Source organism: Mycteria americana, chromosome 2 (genome assembly GCF_035582795.1).
Source record: "Mycteria americana isolate JAX WOST 10 ecotype Jacksonville Zoo and Gardens chromosome 2, USCA_MyAme_1.0, whole genome shotgun sequence".
In the NCBI taxonomy this organism is placed as follows: Eukaryota; Metazoa; Chordata; class Aves; order Ciconiiformes; family Ciconiidae; genus Mycteria; species Mycteria americana.
In genome coordinates, this window is record NC_134366.1 from 142,968,256 (window position 1) to 142,987,686 (window position 19,431).

At 47.2% G+C, this 19,431-nt stretch overlaps 1 protein-coding gene across 1 annotated transcript; it reads right to left on the bottom strand.

Annotated features, from left to right (window-relative positions):
* Positions 1-13,967: 13,967 nt before the first annotated feature.
* HEY1 (hes related family bHLH transcription factor with YRPW motif 1) lies at positions 13,968-16,776 on the bottom strand. Its single transcript, XM_075495735.1, has 5 exons — positions 16,492-16,776; positions 16,284-16,359; positions 16,123-16,206; positions 15,926-16,007; positions 13,968-15,102 (listed from the first exon to the last, which is right to left on the bottom strand). The coding sequence occupies exons 1-5, from the start codon at positions 16,698-16,700 to the stop codon at positions 14,519-14,521; spliced, it is 1,035 nt and encodes a 344-aa protein (XP_075351850.1). The 5' UTR covers positions 16,701-16,776; the 3' UTR covers positions 13,968-14,518.
* Between the last annotated feature and the right edge of the window lie 2,655 nt (positions 16,777-19,431).

The following is a 19,431-nucleotide window of genomic DNA, read 5'->3' on the forward strand; positions in this document are numbered from 1 at the left end:
AGTGGGGGGCCCAAAACTGAACACAGTATTCGAGGTGCGGCCTCACCAGTGCCGAGTACAGGGGCACGATCACTTCCCTAGTCCTGCTGGCCACACTATTTCTGATACAAGCCAGGATGCCATTGGCTTTCTTGGGCACCTGGGCACACTGCTGGCTCATATTTAGCCGGCTGTCAACCAACACCCCCAGGTCCTTTTCCGCTGGGCAGCTTTCCAGCCACTCTTCCCCAAGCCTGTAGCGTTGCATGGGGTTGCTGTGGCCCAAGTGCAGGACCCAGCACTTGGCCTTGTTGAACCCCATACAATTGACCTCGGCCCATCGACCCAGCCTGTCCAGCTCCCTCTGCAGAGCCTTCCTACCCTCAAGCAGATCAACACTCCCACCCAGCTTGGTGTCATCTGCAAACTTACTGAGGGTGCACTCGATCCCTTCGTCCAGATCATTGATAAAGATATTAAACAGAACTGGCCCCAACACAGAGCCCTGGGGAACACCGCTTGTGAGCGGCCACCAACTGGACTAAACTCCATTCACCACCACTCTTTGGGCCCGGCCATCCAGCCAGTTCTTTACCCAGCGAAGAGTACACCCGTCCAAGCCATGAGCAGCCAGTTTCTCCAGGAGAATGCTGTGGGAAACCGTGTCGAAGGCTTTACTGAAGCCTAGATAGACAACATCCACAGCCTTCCCTTCACCCACTTGATCTGGAACTATGGCAATCATTCATTCACCACATGTATCCAAACAGTGCCTGCATCTGCCTGCAAACTGAAAAAAGGCAATATCAGCAAATGAAATACTGTCTTTGGCTTCCTACAAAGAAAGAAAAAGTTATCTGGTTAAGTACCTGTGACCCCGTGTGGGACTCTAAGCTCAGGAGCTGCATCTCTCCATTCTCTGACACAGATGAACTTTCTGGGTCAGCTACCTTCCTACCTTTCTGCTTGCCAGAGCTCTCCTCAGTTTATCAATCTTTGTTGTGTTATTAATGAAGCCATGAGAATAATAGATTTGGTACAAGACATACAAATTTCTATATCTCAAAAAAGTACCTAAGCAGTGGCATGTATTAAGAGCAAGTCCTCGTGTTCTGGATGCAGGCAACACTGCATGTTGACAGCAAGAAGAAAATGCATGGAGGAGCTTGCCTGTTTTACCGTAACTCCCAGTCACAAACCAGCCTATCCTCAAAGTAGAAAGTCAGGCCACAGCCCTGTGCATCCTGTCTAATTCTCCCATCATGTTAGGTGCTAAAGCTAAAGTCAAGGACGTATTGTATAGATTGTAGTTAGGCATCTGTGAAGATGACTGCAAAGATTACTTATATCAATTTTAATCCACCCCAAAGAGGAGTTTCTTTATCAACCCTTTTGGAGAGAGATGTAAATGATAGAACCTTTATGCTCACTTGATTTAATGATATATGGTTTTGGGTGTACTCCCAGCAGCCCATCACCCAGAACATTTGAGGGAACCAGAAGAAACTGCAAGGAGCAGGAGAGCTCAATAGTCATCCCACATCATTTCAGATTAGTTAGGATTCTGTCAGGATACCCCAAGTGAGCACAGCACCATGTGGGAGCCAAATGAGGGAAGAACCTGGTTCATCCCAGTGTTAAAAAATGACTGACCTTTCAGCAAATCCACTGGTAGTTCCATATTACAGAGCAGGCCTGAAGTAAAGACAACAAGTGATGCCTGGTGATGACAGTTAAAACCATAGTCCTAAAACACATATCTGCTGAGCAGAGCCAAGCAAAGCTTGTGCCTCTGATCAAAGGCCACCAGGAAAGAGCTGCAGCATTCCTTGGCAGGTTCAGGACATCCCATGGCTATTTTTGACAACTACCATGCGGTGGCCAGCCAATATATTCTGCAGATGGGCAGACGATCACATCTTGTTGCCAAAAAGCTTTAAGAGATTTACTCTTAAAGAGATCCACAGTGTTTCTAAGCTCTCTCCCAGACAGTAGCATCTCAGCACAGGGTGAGCTGCGACAAAGCAGGTGATAGGGCACTTCAGCTCACTTCTCAAAAGATAACGCAGAGCTTATGGTGCTGTTTTAACCAGTTCAGGGGACACCTCAAAGTCACCCGTACTCCCAGAGGAAGGATCGTGTCAAGGCCATGAAGGTGCCTTTGTCCGGCTGAAGTCTGTTTCTGGGCACAGACGTGCTGTTTTGCAGTGCGTCTCGGGCAACCAGCGCAAACATAAATCTGTTCAAATTTGAGGGGTGCTTTATACAGAGCTGAAGCCCCTTTGAGTAACACTTCTTGTCAGCAGAAAATAAATCGAGTGAATATTATGCCGACTGAGCATCCCTTTTAGCATTTTCAAACACAATGTCACGTAGGAGGATGCCAGAGAAGTAGCGAGAAAACAAAAGAAACTGCAAGCCAGGGTCTTGCAAGTCTCCAGTGGAAATGGTTTTCATGTCAAATGACATAAGTGTCAAACATGAGTCACTGCTGCCATTTCTCCCTGCCCAGACGAGGGAAATGTATACTCTGTGGTCAAGGCAGAGCAGGACAGGATGATAGATATTATGCAGTTTGACTCCAGTGCAAATGAGCTGTTAGGGTTTAATAAAGGTATCTCTCTATAATGCATATTACATTTCCATAGCACTCCATGAAGGACTGGAAACAGAGCCTTCCAGCCAGTGTGAGTTTACCAACATTTCAGTGACAGAAAGCAATACTCTTGGAAAGCTCTCCTGAACCGCTGCCCGCATTTGGTAGCTGTGGTGACTAATACGAAGCTGTTGTTTAAAAAATGGCATTGGAACAAGAAAACTGTAGTTCTGCTTCATTTTCCTCCCTGATTATATGCCAAGTGGCAGTGATTACTGACAGTTTGATGCAAAGAAAAGTTTAGGTTGGGGTGTTATTATTTAGACATAAAAAAGACGAAGCACCTGCCAAAGTATGTACACATAAAACATGTCTTTTTGAGAGCATGGTCTTATATAAAGAGGGCTGCTTAAACTAAGAGCAAGGTGGGCCAATCCTCAGCCATTACAATACTTTGAGCAAAGCTATACCAGCCTACCAATGCCAGGAATCTGGCCTGTTGTCTGCCTTTCAACCCCACTTCATTGTCTGTGAGATTCACCTTCATTTTACCCAAGTTTAGTGTACTTCAGTAACTCAGTCAACAGAGGGAAGTAGATGGCAAGCATTCCCTCCCAGAAGCACGACCTTACTTTCTGGCAGTTTAGTGACATGAGAGCCATCGCTGATGCAAATCCTCCGGCCAGCACCGCTGTGCTTTGCCATCAGGCTTCCTCGCTAGCCAAGGCAACACTGCCTCTTAAAAGCCAAAGTGACACGGTTCGTTTTCAATACCAGCAGTGTACATGGTTTGAATCATACCTCACTCACTTCTTCAACAATTTGTCCGGAATGAAGCATCTGTTAGGAAAAAAATGGTAACATGGATCCTTGCCTGCTCATCCGGACCCTTAGGGGCATGTGTGTCGTTAGGGCCACACTGTGTCACCCCTTGCACGTGATGCACAGGCTGGGTTATCTCTGAGATTAGAGGCGGAAGCGCAGGGGCCAGGAGGGAGGATTTGCAGCGATGCCCACAACTGCTGTTACTTTTTAGGTATGCTTGTATGTGAGCCTGCGGGACTCGGACAGCTCAGTGTGCCCACTGCATTTCACTTTTCAGACTGGGCTTCTCCGTCACCATTTTCTCATTTTTTAATAACAGGTAATTCAAACCTATTAATAGTGACTATTATTTCAACAGAGCATAAACACAACCCCTCATCTGGAATAGGCATTTGCAGGAGTGTGACGCTCTCGCTCCATGGAGATGCCAGTACAGCTCCAGAGCAGAAAGATATTTTCTGACACTAGATTATTTTCTGTAAGGGATCACTCCGTGCTCAGTGGCACTGAAATTATTATTTTACAGTTTTGACCAGGTAACATTTGATCCCACAGGTCCCAGGAAGAAAAGGCACTCTTGGACTGCAACAGGGATCTCATCTCCATGAAGACAGCAGGGTGAAACTTTTAGCTATTACCCATTGTGCCAAGCCTCTGCACGGGTTTTTTGTTTGGTTGGTTTCATTTTTTGAAGGAAATCCTCCTTCAAAAAATCCTCCTTGTGCCCTCCGTGTTAGAACTGAGTGCAGCCACAGTTGCTGGCTTTAGAGGGACAGGAAGGAAAACCAAGGAGAGTCGGCCCACTGTGCCCCAACCTGCAGAAAGCCACAGAGACGTCAGGAGACAATACGTACTATAAAGTCCTCTGCTGGAACAAAAGCACCCGCATTGCACTCTCATTCTCTTTTAAATCAACAGAGTTGTAAAAGTTATTTCTATAGGCGCCTATTTTCTCTCTCTCATAAAAGTGTATGAAAGTGTTTCCCAAACAGCTCCATTGCTATTGTGCAGCCAAAACCCCCGCCCCAAACCTTCGCTCCCATGGGCCACACCACTGAATACAGCAATTGCTCTGCTGCCTCACAACCTTCCTCCTCTGTCTTGTGAAAGCCAGAGCATAAACCAAAATTGTTCCAGAGACACTAATCTGTAATATGTTTTCTGTACAGTCCCTAAGAAGAGACATAACTGACATATTTTTGTATATCCTCCAGAAAGGAGTTTTCCTTCCTGCTCTAAAGAGATAGTGTTTCTTTCCTTATGGAGGATCCCTAAACAACCCTCCTGTCCAAATTACAATTTTTTTCCTGACATCATCATGAGGAGACCGCTTGCCCAAGGTTATACGGGCTTCTTGTTCTTTTCTTGCCATCGCTCCAAGGTACAGATTGGCCATTTGAAGTTAACTGAGCCATGTGTAGGCACAAATGCTTCGCTGAAGCATCTAGTTGTTTATTTAGTGCTACACATTTGTGATTGTTGCTGGTATCAGGCAGCAAAACTAGAGAGGCAACAGAAGGAAAACAAGTAATTAGGGAAAAAAATCTACTATGGTACTGCTTATGCCCAGGCAAGACTGTAAGAGCACAGCTGTGTCAGCAGCAAGTCAGGTTCTGAGCCACCTTGTACAAAAGGAGCAATGTTTTATTGCCAGCTTCTCATCCAGGTAATTACGTTCATTTCGTGAATAGAGACAACTTCAGTCGGAATAAAGGTCCAGCCCAACTGACGGTGATCCTACCTCTCATGTCCACGTTACCGATGAGTCACGCAGGGTTGGTAACCACTGTGACATTTCTGGCAAATGAGGAGGATTGAGGGGAGTATCCTCTCCCTTCACACACAAGCCTTTCCTCAACCCTAGCCTCTTTCCACAGTCCCAACCAGTTTCCTTTCATGCCTTTAACTCCTCCCAAAGCTGCACTCTAACCGCCAATTTTCACCTCCCAGACGTTTTTGTCACTGCAAGATTTTCCACTGGGATCCCAGCTTGCGCCTCCCCTTGTCCGTACCATGACCCAGCGCCACACTGGCAATCTGTGCCTTCTCAACAGAGCCTTCAGCTCTGCATCCCCCACCATCACACACACACAGAGCTCCCCAAGTGGATACTTTTCTCTCCCTTAAATCCACTCTGCTCTAGGTCTGGTCCACATTAAAGTAATCTACATGTGTCACCAATTATCCCTCCCAGTTGAAGGGGTCTAAGTAGCAAATCCAAGACCTTCAGCCCTACTGATGAACCATACGCCTGATGATCTGAGACATCATAAGGGAAGCTGTGCCTTCAAATAATTTATTTAAGACCTAGTACATTATACACAAAAGACTGTGTTAAAAATACAGTGTTGAGTTCTGAAGTCAAACACAGAGAAACACATCTAAGGGGAGTATTAATTTTGCCTAAGAAATCTGTTTCATTCCCACCGCTGGCTGGATTTTCTTTCATCAGGGAATAGTGAAGGGGTCTAGTTGTTGCTGAAATAGTTGAATGTGTTAGGAGACTTTGGAGTGTGAAATACAGTCTAACAGTTAAGGGTACTGAAGGGTACTGTGGGAACTGGATTCTTTTTTTTTGCTTTCATTTACTTAAATGCTGTGAGACACTACGAAAATTTTTTCCTAAAGGTTCCCGGTGCTCTTCATTGCCTGAAACTCTGACATGGGAAGTAGCTCAGTCTGATGTGAAGAAGTACTCACCTTCTGTGGCTTCCAGAAAGTCAAGAGCAGCTGTGCTTCGAATCCAGGAACTGCTGCAGAAGTCCTGAAGAAAAAAACCAACCCAGTTTGAAACACCTCAGCCAAGCAACTCAATCAACTATCTGATTTTCAGCTGAGTCCCAGCTCCCTACCCAGAACGTAGTGCTACACCTCCATGGGACATTGCAAATATCACTTAACTTTGGGGGAGCAAATGTAATAGTGCTGAGACTGAAAAGCCCTGGGGATAGGGAGAAGGAGGCTTATTAATAAAAACCTCCTCTTTAGACTCAAGCTTCAACATAAAAGGGGTCTCAACTTTTCCCCTGCACCCTACCCACTCCCCTGGAATTGCATTTCATTCTGCAGCTTCTGTGATCTTGAAACAAAGTGGGGCTAGATGCTGGGTACAAGTTCTGTGTACAAATTTATCTTCATCATCTCTCACTGTCCCATAGGATTAACAGCACTGTTGCAACAGTTCTGCTAGTACAAACGAGTGAGAAGCAGACACTGTCGCCAAAAAATTAAATCTGAGGTGGCACTAGCCCCTGGCAAAGTCTTCCCTAGCCTTTTTCAGTCAGGCAGGCATAGTTGTTAAAGGAACCTTGTTTGGGATATGTCAAATACAATCTCATAAAAATCTCCTTTCTGATGGGAGTTTTGGCTTATAAAAGTTAATGCAATGCAGATAGCAGAACAGGCTGTTTCCCAATAGACTGTGTTATAAAAAGTATTTAGTTATATAAAGCTTGAATCACAGCTTTCTTAGCAACTGTTTGATACAGACTGGGTTTCTATCTCACACAAGGCAATGAAAATAGTATGGAGGGAAGGCTGCGCTTCCTAGCAGAGGACCTGGCAATAAGAAGGGATTTTGAACCTTTTTTTTTTTTTTTTGCATTAGAAAATATACAGCCAAAATGAAAGCTAAAGAATAATCTCATTATTACTCCCTTTTTGCTTAAAAAATGCATGAAGTCAGACTGTCTGGATAGCACATTATGAGGATATTGATGCTGTTTAAAAAACAAAAAAAAACAAAACCAAACCAAAAAGCAAAGCAGGGATTTTTCTACCCGGAAACCTGATGCGTCACTCCTTCAGCTTTGTCCCTGGGGGCAGGCCATGGGAATTCCCAGTCTTGGGCCCCTGTGGCTCTCAGCCAGCCCTGTCATCGAAGCTGTGCTTTCAGCCTGGGATGTTGCTGTGCTGCAGGGGTGGAAAATGAGGCTTCAGTCTGTTAACTGGCAGGATGAGGTTGGGCCTGAGGGGGCTGTGTAAAGAGTCCTGCAGACCTCTGTCAGCACCGTGAAGAAGCAGGGAGCCTTCTTACTTCCCAGAGAGGAGATAAAAATTGGACAAACGTTGCCTGAAACAACAACAACCCAAAGATTTTTAAAGCCCCATGAGAGATGTTGCTTTAACTTCTTTCAATGAGTATCTGACTCATTCAGGGCTCTCACAGCTTCATGGCTGGTTGGGCTGGGGGCGGTACGTGGGATTTCAATCCTCTCCTTTGAAACAGACATGGATTTAACAGGTGAGGGAGCGACAACCGTTTAGCTTTTGATCCACAGTCACGCCTCTCGGTGTGCTTGGTTGAACTGGTGCCCCAAATCTCGGGACACAGTTGTGGCCACGTGGCAGTTCAGCCCCTGGCTTCAGGTGGCTGCCCCTTGCTCAGCCCGTACTGGGTTATGTGGTGGAAGCGGTCTGTGCAGCTGGAACTGAAGTACAGAGGGCCAGATCTCAGAAACCTAATGGAAGGGAAGGGTTTGTCTTCAAAAGAGCTGCTCCTTCTGCTTGCATGGCCAACATACCGCTGACTAATGCACCTTACCCCTGCCCACACCAGCTTGATGGATATTTGGTTTTGTCCAACAGGTATGTGCACCATTCGCATCTCCACCTACTCCAATTCTTAGCAGGGTAAAGTTTAATCATTGTTATTCCTGGTGCTACTTTTGGGAAGAAAAAGAGTAATTTTGTCATTGCGTGCTCCAGAAAACGTGAAAGCCTCTAAGGAGCCCAAACTTCCTGCTACCAATGCCTTCAACTTTGCCCCACCTTTGTGAAGCACAGGCAGCTCGTGGAAGAATGTCATCCACTCTAACAATTGATTTTCTTATGTACAATAACGTCAGACTTTTTAAATAAAAGGCTGACCCGTCTCCTTCTAAAATAATTCTTCTGTTTTGTGGAGCGTTGTTCTGATTATATACAATTCCCACAAGAAGGGAAGTACCTTTAAAATAAGGACTATTCAGTACTAGTACAGGATTTCCTCTTGTTGTTGATAATTTCCTCTTAGTAGAAGACGCAATGAATCCCAGAGAAATTCAAAGGGGTAATCTACAGACAGTTAGGCATCTACATTATAGAGGGAACATTGTTCAATCAAATTGATGTTTTCCTGATGAAGTAAAAAATAGATCTACCTGCTGTGTAGCATGTAAGAGTTTCTACAGCACACACTTCAGTTCCCTTTGCTGCATTTTTAATCCCCATCCAATCCCACAAACTTTTACATAACAATTGCTGAACAACAACGGATGACAATTATTCTCATTTCAACTTTTGATATTGAAATTCAGCCTCTGAAATGGCCTCTCTGTTAAAGACAGGCTTGGTGATAATAAGCAGTATTACCAAGGTATTATCTGCACTATCAATAGCACATATATAATACGAAGCAAATTAGCAACTCTGCGTTCTCTCTCCCAGATGTTCCTTACCTCAGAAGCAGGCTCCGTGCTCCCTTTCACTAGAAGAGCTAGTTTTCCACTGCTGCTCTGAACATGCACCTGCCCTACTCACCTGATGGCAAAGGAGACCTCATACCTATGTAGATGGCTAACACATGCCCAAAACCACCATACTAAAATCCAGGAGCTAAGCGGCTGCACCAGCAGCCAGGTGGTAGCTGCTGATAAAGGCTGAGTGATTTGTGGAAACAGCTGCCAGTCATTAGGAGCTCATATCAGTTATCCTGATGTTTCAAATTCTCTGTCAAGTTGGATCACAAGCCCCCTCTTGTGCACGGACCATGCTTTAATTTCTTGACCTCCTTACACTCACTTGACCAGATTGTACAAATGCAATCAGTAAATCATACTGTGACGCATTCTTATAGCTGGCGATAGTCCATCCGAGCCCTAGTTCCTCCCTAGCCAGCGAGATGACCCATCAAATTTGATGAAGACATTCACACACACTTTGTTTCAGCACTTTACTGGTTTTAAATTATGTGCCTCGGTTTTTGTACATTGCTCATCTGATTCTGGCTTCTGAGCAAAATTGTGCATACTAAGAGTACTACCTTCCCCACTTTGAATCCTTTCCATACTTGCACGCAGCTTATTTTGTCATCTGACATCACTTATTTCCGTATCTTTGCAACAGGCAATGCAAACAATGCAACTCTTCGTTCATCTGTTCACAGCCTCCGTTTTCCTCTGATCCTGCACATCAGCCTTCCTTCCTGCTCCCTGCCATTCTCTCACAGAGCTGTCCCACCAACTTTTCTATTCCCAACATCCTTTCTTCTGTGAAAGCAGCGCAAAACAGAGAAACGCACGTACCGTCAGTGTTTAACCTGTTACTACTGTCTGTACCTAGATTTTACAGCTTACCTTGGAGACACACAAGCCACCTGGAAAGCTCCAAGAAGCCTTTCCAACGCAGAGAGAAGAGAGTGGTCTGCAGAGGCCTCCCTGTGCTGAGGCTGCCCCGAAGAGCAGCAGTGCAGAAGATGTGCAGAAGTGGCTCCAGCTACCACCCCTTCCTTTCCAGGAGGCTTCACCTGAAGAAAGTTGGCCTGGTAAAAGACTCTGGACAGGTCCAACCAATGTAGTGTGGTTAAGGGCTGTATAAGCAGGGCAGAATGCCCCTAGTGCTCAGCTGTTTTGAGTGCTTGGATAAGCCCTTCCTGCATTATACAGCTGTGTTACATGATGTATTGAAGAAAAAAGAAAAAACAGCTGGAAGAGGACCTCTGTCTATGAACTTTGCTCTGCTGGGAAGGCTTGGGCAGGCTGCACACAGCACGGGTCAAAGCGAGGCAGTTTGGTCCACTCCTTCAAGCTGCATGAATAATTAGTAGAATTTGCTAGAGAAAAAATTGCGTGGGACTAGCTGGAATAAGGGAGAACAACATATAATACCCAAGCACTTCCTTAATAAAAGCTTTCACCAAATGAACACTTCAGACTCCCAAAAGACACTTTCAAGTATCTGTATCTTACTAGGCATTGGCATTTCAACATTTATTACCGCAGTCAAGCTACTATATTGCAAGCATGAGTCAATGCCTGCATCTTCTGGCTCCAGAAGAAAGGGACTGTTCTAATTTTTATTTATAAGCTGGGCAAGTGGAGAGAGAGGCATTCAGTTACAGGCAAAGCACACACTGCCCTACGAGGCTGGGTAGGCTGGTGCCTTAGCGTCCTGAGTCACAAGTACCACAACCCATCTCTGCAACCTTTCATGTACGGCCTCAGAAAAGGGCTTTGTAAATCATTTTTGTTGCCTTCCAGCACAAAGCCCATGACCTCCACATTATTCACTACAGACTTCCAGCTCTGTATAGAGTATGTTACGATCCAAACTGGGAGTTTCTGGCAAGAAGCGCTTGTGAATATGCACACAATATAAAACAGGAAGAAGGATTTCAGTTTATCTCTGCTCACTTGGGCTTGTTTGTTGCTTGGAAAAAAATCTGGCAGGCTTCCCACCACTATGCAATAGTCTAGGAAGGCTCCTGTCACCTGGGGACTCACATGCTGATGTGTGAGTGAAGAGAGCAATAGCGAGGATTCATGGGGTTTTCAGCATGATCCTAATAAAATCTGTCATGCTACTAGCATTAAGACAGGAGCGCTGAACAGAAACTGTCTTAAGAACTACTGACAGCTTCTTTCCAAAAGCTAAAAAATGTCACTTTCATGAGCTATTTCTTTAAGCCAAAGCACGGAATGGATTTCCAAAGGTTTGTGTCTGGTTTTATGCAGCATTTACCAGCCTCTTAAATTTATTCTGCACTCAAATCCAGCTTCCTTGATAAAGGAAGATAATATTAGCTTATATGAAATACCACATCATCTTACATCCCACACAAAGCTTTAGCCTGAGGATTTCCGGACAGACACGGTCCATCCAAAGCAATTGAAGGTAGCTGGGGGGTCATGGGATCAAGTCACATAAGCATTTCCTTTCTTCTCCGGCATCCCTCTGGTTAAGCTTGTGCTCCTGAATTGCTCTTTTGCAATAGGGTAAACACGTAAATGTTTTGGGCTCAGGAGATATCTGTTGTCTGTAGAAGCAAGCTTATTTTGCCTTTCTCAGTTTTGTCTTTAGAAACCTAGCATCCTATAGGAAAGAAAAATAGCAGAACATCTCAGAACTGTAGTTTTTGAGAAACAACAGCATTTATAATTCACATAGAAAAGTTCCAACTACCGCTGTCTCTTGATGAAAGGAGAACAAGCACTGCCATCCCTTTTTCACAGCTGACAAAACAGATATGGATTAAGTGATTGCCAAGCATAATTTATTAGGTTAGCAGCACGAGTAGTAACACAGCCCTGGACTTCCAACCCTGGTGCTTCAGCTTCTGGGCCATGCTTTTCTCATTGGAATTACTAGTTTTTGTGAGTGCCTAGAATTCGTTCATCTCTTTCTACGATAACAATCAGTAGATTTTGGGTCTCTAAAAATTAATATAGACTTACTGCAAAAGTTGAATAAAATTACTACTTTTCATTAATACCTTTGCCATTGGTAATGGAAAGGCAGTGGATATAGAGACAAACACCAGCAGCTAAACTTTTATTGCACTCTCAGCTTCTGAAGTCCTTTCAAGAATAGGACAGTGGGACAAAAATAATTATAGGGGTCTTTCTACACAAAAGAGCCAGCTATTTAGAGGCAGGCAAAGTCATTTGAATGTCAATGAAATAACCATTAAAAGGCTGAGAAGCATTGCCATTTATTAAAAGATCTAAAGAATAGTTGCATGCACTATAGCAATCTTCTAGGTAGGAGTTGTTAATTTGGTATAAAAACCTATTAGGGACAGGGCAGAGCATAATTAAACAGGAGACAATACACACTGTGAAAAGGAAACTGGATTTGGAATTTTACAGCCTCTTATTTCATGTTTCTACATGAAATACTATGCTCTATAATCTCTCCTCAATAACACCTATGTATTTCTAGCTCCCACAGTGTTCTGTGTTTCATTTCTAGCAGTGGTCTCCTACAGCCTAGGGAGGAAGGTAAAACGAGGTTACGCACTTGAATGCCCTCCCACTCTTTCCAGCCTCACGGCAATCCTTCTTCCAAGAAAGCCTCTCATCAATGCCACTCCTTAATTGGCCCGAGAGCCCCTCTTTAAACAAAGCTCTCGTCTCCCACAGGGCTGAGCTCTTTCTGCTATTCTGGCAGAGCTAAATCCAGACAAGGAAGTGCCATTTACCCAGACAAGTGTGCTATAAATTCAAATGCACAGGAAAGAAGTGAGGAACTTCCAGAAGTTGTTGATGTTCTGCAGGTAGAGATCTGCAGGTAGGATGGACCGCATCTGGAGAAAACCTATCTACGTGTAAGCCTGTCAGGTTGTTACTTAAGGAAAAGCACAAGACGCTCGTAATACCGCTCAGTAACAAATATAGGATCAGTTGGAGACCTTGGGTAGATTCTGCACTAACGCACTGAACGTGAGCTAAACCAGACTGTTAGGTACAAAACTTTGTTACAGAGCTATAGGACAGATAAAGATTTCATGAGTTAAACAGGAAAGGACTCTGCGTTTGTAAAGATTATCACTTTTTAATATGAACACAAATCAGTAAGAATATTCAGGTGCAGTGCAGCTTTAACCTCTTCTTTAGCAGTAACCCTGGTGTCTCCGCTGTCTGCCCACACACTGCCAGGCAAGTAAAAGTGACACGCAAAATGTATCCTACCTTTTCCTTCCCTCAACTGTTATTCTGAGGCACTGCGGTTCTTTATGCACTCAGCTAGTATAGCTAAGTATGCCATAATAGTTGAGAAAAAAGTAAATACAAATGTAGCAATTGTTCGACATCTCCCGTGATACCCATTCTCCACTGATATATATCAGACAAACATGTCATTTAAAATACTTTGTTCTTTCTCCTTTATTTAGCTACAACACAAATACAAGAGCAGTCAAACCCCGTCCAGTGGAACTCACCAGATAAACCTGTTCAGATTAAGGTTCTCATGAAACCAACCAAAATATACGTGTACACACACACTCTCACGCACACAAGAATGCAGCAGACCCCTTACAAAACGAGGAGTGGCACTGAACTGCACCTAAAAGTAAAATGCAATAGGAAAATCAACTGGTTAGGATACATCTGTTAAGCAACAAGGCTGTGCACTGAACGGGTTCCCACTGTACCATTCCACTGGCTACTTAAACACCAGCGTCACTCCTTTCAGGTGCAAATTTGAAGCTCACAGAGGGAAAGAGTCTGGTCTCAGTTACCCAAGAATATGGGGTAATAGAATAATTACTCCCCTGTAACTCAAAGCAGAATCTGGCCCCATGAAATGAGTATGCATATGACCGGCTCTGGCTGGAAGACTACTGCAGGTGACAACTGGTTTTTTCCCTTCACTTCCCCAGCAGCTAAACCCACCACCAATATAGTGTGTAATTTGGCTTTTGCACTCTCCCCCACTCTCAAGTTTACTCTAAAGCACATCCTGCTCCTTTTGGTGGAAGAAATAGCGTAGTGGTTCTGTGATGTGAGTAAATGTCCACTAGGGACTAGAATAAGACCACCAAATATACCAAACCACTGCAGAAGAAATAGAAGTTGGGCTCTTAGATAAAGCTGGTCAAGCTGGTCCATCTGATTTGTCAACGCTTTGTTCAGAAATATAAGACTCGGATATAGTTTACAAAATGAGTAATTCTTTATAGAACATCTCAATGTCAAAATACTAACAAAACCACAGCTTGTTAATGCTGAGAAGAGTGGTCTGGGAAAAATTAATAACTAAACTAGGCCATTGCTAACAATAATACGTGATATCTCTTCCTAAAAAGGCGGTCTGACGTATTCAGGAAAAATGAAACATTTGAAACAAGCTGTTTACAAAAGTGATTTAAATGCTTGGCACAGATCTAACACAAGTGTTAACAACCACTATTGTAATTTTATTTTTGGACAACTTCAGCAACTATTTAAAAAAAAAAAAATTGCTAATACAAAAAAGTAGAAAACAAGAAGAAAAATCCGAAGAGACAGTTTTTAGACAAACTCAGTTAATGTGAAGCTGTACCTTTGTCCCAGTTATTAAGAACTTCAACTTTAAGCGTGGCATAACCCAGCTCAGCTAGGTTTGTAGGCTTCCCCACCCTTACTAAAGAGTTAGTTCTTAGAAGGCCCCAATCTCAGTCCCCCAGGGTCTGTATGGTTTGCCAAGGGTTGCTGACTGCGTTGGTGCAGACGGGCTCAGCACGTTGGGGGACAGCAGATGGAAGGAGCCAAACGAAAAGGGGAACGCAGACAGAGATGCCATGGAGGAGAGAAGAGGAGGAGACAGTTTGGTAGTAGATGTGACCACGGGGAGCACTGGTCCAACGCTGCCATTTGGGGGCACTCTGAGTGAGGAAGTTTCAGCATGTGGGGCGGCAATTCGGGTCTGGTGATGTGGTTCTGTGGAAGATGCTGTGGTACTGGTATTACCGTGCCCATTTTGAGCCAGCAGCAACGGGTGAGATATGTGAGGGTGATGTCCAAAGGCACTGCCCCAAGGAATGTGTCCAATGCCGGTGTGCGCACTACTTGCTGCTTCCCGTTGAGAGGCGTAGTTATTGAGATGAGACACAAGTCGAACTCGCAGAGGATCAGAGGCGTCCAGACCCTCTATAATACTAAGGTATCGAGCAACTTCAGCCAGGCACTCTCGAAACCCTAGACTCCGATAGTCCATAGCCAAAGCATGAGCATCAAAATAACCTAAGAGAAAAGGACAAAGAATGGAGTCTTAAGATGCTGTTTTCCACTCATTGTCTACATGTAGCCTCCCCACTCCACCCTCCCCTATAAGCATATTTCACTTGGATGTGGTTAGTATTCCCAACCATAGATTAGCTGCCAAGCGCATTTTTTTTCTTTTTTTGTCTAACAAGCTTTTCTTTTATATCTGTGCTGTGATGCTGCAAGTCCCAAGACTAGTCACAGACTGCCATTTTTAAACTGAAATTGCACACTGCCACTGGAGGAAAGTACTTTTGTTCTTTTCATGTCTCCCCGGTGCAAGCGAAACCACAGCGCAGCGAAATTCATTAGAAACACAAGTCCTAACTTATCAGAGGGGACTTCTGCAGGCACCGTACTTTTTTCCTAAAAGCGCATTTCACCATTTTTGCTAATTCTCTTCACTACTCATTTCATCCTGTTTTTTTTTTTTTCTAGTTTCTGTTCTGAACTTTCAGAACGTCAGAGAAACAAACATTTGACAACAACAAAAACTTTGTGTTTTCCAAGTTGCCAAAAGCCGATTCACTTCACAGTGCTGACACATTGCTAGAGAGACTTATAATCACTCTCCCCTAGAACAACCTGGAGCTAGCACTGTAAAATGTTTCGGTGCTAGCGATGCCACAAATCTTGTCAAGTAGAAGAAAGTCCCAAATTCCTGACGAAACATAAGAGAGTTTCCGTTCACTTTCTCCAAGTGCTCCCACAGCACTCTGCACACCAAAAGCTAGGGCATGCACTCCTCTCACAGCAGGCTCTCTGCAGAGCTGCTGACCCACTGTCAGGCACGAAACTTTACCTTTCCCTCCTGCTGTGTGCAGCATTTTCAGATGATCGACAGTCATCTGCAGAATCTCTGCTTTTTCCAGCTTGGCTGATCCCTAGGAGAGAAGGGGAAGCACGGAACTTCTCAGGCAGAACCAGAGACGTTAAAGAGGGGCGACCCTTCCTCCCGGGGGCAGGGGGGAGGCGGCGCGGGGGGTCGCTGGGCGCTACCTGCTTCTCAAAGGCGCTGGGCACCAGCCTCCTCAGCTCGGACAGGCTGTTGTTGATGCGGTCGCGGCGGCGCTTCTCGATGATCTAGGGCAGAAAGCGGGGGGTCAGGGGGCGGGCGGGCCGGGGCTGAGGGGAGCCGCGGCCGACCGGCAGGCACTCACCCCTCGGCGCCTCTTCCTGGCCAGGATCTGCGAGGTGGTGGAGGGAGACATGGAGCCCGCGGCCGAGCTGAGGTTCCTGCGGGGAGCAGCGGGACACCGGTCACCACAAGCACCGCCGCCCCGGGGAAGGGGGGCCGGGGCTCCGCGGGGCCGAGGGGAGGGAAGGGGCGCCGGGCCCCCTCCCGGCGCCCACCCTGCCTGCGCTCACCCATTCTCATCCGCGCTCTCCTTCTCCACCTCGACGGCCTCGTCCAGCTCCTCGCTGTCCGACGAGCTGTACTCGGGGTGCGCCCGCTTCATGGCGGCGGCGGCGGCGGCGGCGGGGCGCGGGCGGCCGTCGGGGAGGCGGCGGGCGGCGCGCGGGAGGAGGGCGCTCAGCGCGCGCCCCGCGCCTCGCCCAGCACCCGTCTCCCCCATGGCGTTCCCACGCCTCGCCTCTTACCCGCCGCGGGCGGGCAGGGAGGCAGCAGGGCGGGCCGGCAGCAAGGCGGGCGGGCGGGCGGGCAGGCAGGCAGGCAGCAGGGCAGGCAGGCAGCAGGGCAGGCAGGCAGGCAGGCAGCAGGGCAGGCGGGCCGGCAGGCAGCAGGGCAGAGCACGCCCGCCGCCGCCCGCTGGCCAGCACCGCCACGCGCGGCCCCCGCCACCCCCATTGGCCGCCGGCGCGCCCGCCTCAGCCAATTGCCGCCGGCCGGCCGGCCGCCGCGCCCCGCCCCCACGGCTGGGAGCGGGGCGGCGGGGGAGGTGCGGCCGCGCGCCGCCGGCCGTGGGAAAGCGGCGCGGGGCGCGGCGGGTGGCGGCGCTCTGGCGCGGGGCGGCGCGCGGCAGCGGCGGCCGCCGCGTGCGGGCCCCGGCGGCGGAAAGGAGGGGGGGGGGGGGGGCGGGGATGGGGGCACGTCCCGGGCTGGGGAACCGGGCGGTGCCGGTGCCGCTGCCGTGCGGAGCGGAGCGGGCAGGGCAGCTCCGGGGCGCCCTCGGGGTTGCTTTCAGCCCTCACGCCGGGGTCCCCGGTAGCCCGAGCGCTGCGGGTTGATCGCAGCCTGTGGAGGCTAATTGCCTCTTCCGAGGCCGGCGTGGCTGCCGAGCGCTTCCCCGAGGCAGGCTGCGGCAGCGGGGCCCTGGGCGTGCTGCGTGAGGAGAAGGGGAAGCGGGAGCGGGAGCAGCTTGCCCTCCTTCGAAAAGATGAGTTAAACGGGTGGCTAAACCCCAAAGTTGAGGAGGCTTAAAGCTAGGGTTTTTTCTTTGGTGGCAGTGCAAAGGAAATCAAGGCGTCCCTCTTGACTGCGCCTTTCTAAATTGCAAATCTGCCAGCCAAATCCTTTCCTTGTCTCCCCGCCTGTATTTTGGAGGTGGGCAGAAGCAAGTTTTAAGCGGCTGTAAGCAAATGTGCTTTGCTATGCAGTTGCTGGCAAGGAAGAAGGGATGACAGGAAAGGTCAGCGTTGCATGTGGTATGTGCAGAGTTCTGGCTGGCGCGCTCGCAGCGAGTACACGCTGCTTTGCACTAAGCAGGGCCCTGAGTCTGGATGCCATATTCCCCCAAATTGCCATGTTCCCCAGCACAAGTCCTCTTCGTTCTGCCAACTTTCTCGGGCTGAGGTACTGGCAAAATGGGACAGGTGAAATGAGGGCGTACTCTTTGAGGTGGTTTCATAATAATTAAATTTTCATTTACATGAAGCCTTTCAACTAAGGCTCCTTTTCTAAGTTGATTCTTTTGTGTTTCGCAATTGAAGGGGCTGGAGGATAACTAAGATGTGCACAGTGCGACAGTGAAGAATGGATGAACCCAGGTTTCCCCATTTCAAGATCCTGGAATAGCTGCTTTCAGCCTCCCGCTGGTTTAGGTAAAAGTTCCTGGCACAGACTTGCTCCAGATTTTATGCAGTTGTCCATATTTTTACAAAGCATTTCTGGTGGGAAGGGAAATGGAAGCAAGGACCGGGCTAAAGGTGGTAAAAGAGCTGCAGTTAAGAAGATAGAAACAGTCCTGCAGCCACCTCTAAGTAGCTAACAGAAGATGGTAGAAATACTCTGTTCCCACATAACATTTTTCATAAATCTATCCTTTCTGCAGTGCTATAATTAAGCTTGTGTCAGCACTTCTATTACATTCACCTTTCCAGCCTCTATATTTTTGTTGTAAGACATCTCTGCCTGCAACCACTTGCTTTTACAGGACCAAAAGCCAGGTCAGTGGAAGGCGCAGTGACATGTATGTCTTTTTGGCCTGCAGACTACACATCAGACTTCTCCCATCCAGGCATGTATATGTCTTCTTCCTACTATGGGGAAAAAAATGTTGTAAAAGAAACCACTTGGCATTAAGCATTCATTGCCTGTGACTAGAGGTCTGGCCACCCAGGTTCCCAGCACTCAGATCCTGGAGCTGACCCCCATCCTTAGCTCCGTGAACCACTGGGGCCAGGCAGCCTCCAAAGGTGCTTTCAGAGATTGTGTAGTCACTGGCTTCTCCGAATGACTTACAGGAACGGGCAGGTAGAGTGTCGCTGGGCCTCAGTGTGAGCAATTGCAGTTGGCTGTCAGCTGCCGTGGGAAGATAAGAAATGTTTGCCCGTGTGTGGTTTCGATCTTCCCATCCAGCACTAGGAGGAACAGACTGCAAAACCAGCTTTAAATTACTCTTGTGCTTTTCTGGTACTGGGCAGGGCCTGATCCTCAGCGTTGGTCTAATTGTTAACCATGGCCCAAAGGGCAGTTTTATTAGCCAGAAATTACCAGCACGTTGAGACAGCACTGTCATGCACCTCTCTCGCCAGAAGGGCAGACGGGAGAGCAGCCTTTTGCTCACCAAAGTCCAAGGAAATTAAAATGACAGTGCACAAGAAGAAGGCACTTCTAAAAAGAGCCTAATTTCAGACCCCATTGATACCTTCACAGCAATGAGGCAATGAACCTTAGGAGATGACAGCCTTCTCTCCTGTCCCCTACACCGCCAAGATGTCCTCCCTTCTCCCTGCTTCACACTACAGTGCAAGCACGCTTTTGCCTTCTACCTGCCCACCTCTTACTACAACCATGCCCGTGCCTCAGTCTCCCCACCATCCAAAATTTTGTCCCACAGCTGCACCCCACTCCCCTTCCTATCATACACACCAGCACGCTTGCCTCCCCCCCTGCTTCTCCATCGC

Coding starts and splice junctions, on each gene's coding strand:
- HEY1 (XM_075495735.1), bottom strand. CDS start 16,700: ATGGGGGAGACGGGTGCTGGGCGAGGCGCGGGGCGCGCGCTGAGCGCC. Junction 16,360..16,491: donor GAGAGCGCGGATGAGAATGG/GTGAGCGCAGGC, acceptor TGCTCCCCGCAG/GAACCTCAGCTCGGCCGCGG. Junction 16,008..16,122: donor CCAGCGCCTTTGAGAAGCAG/GTAGCGCCCAGC, acceptor CTTCTCTCCTAG/GGATCAGCCAAGCTGGAAAA.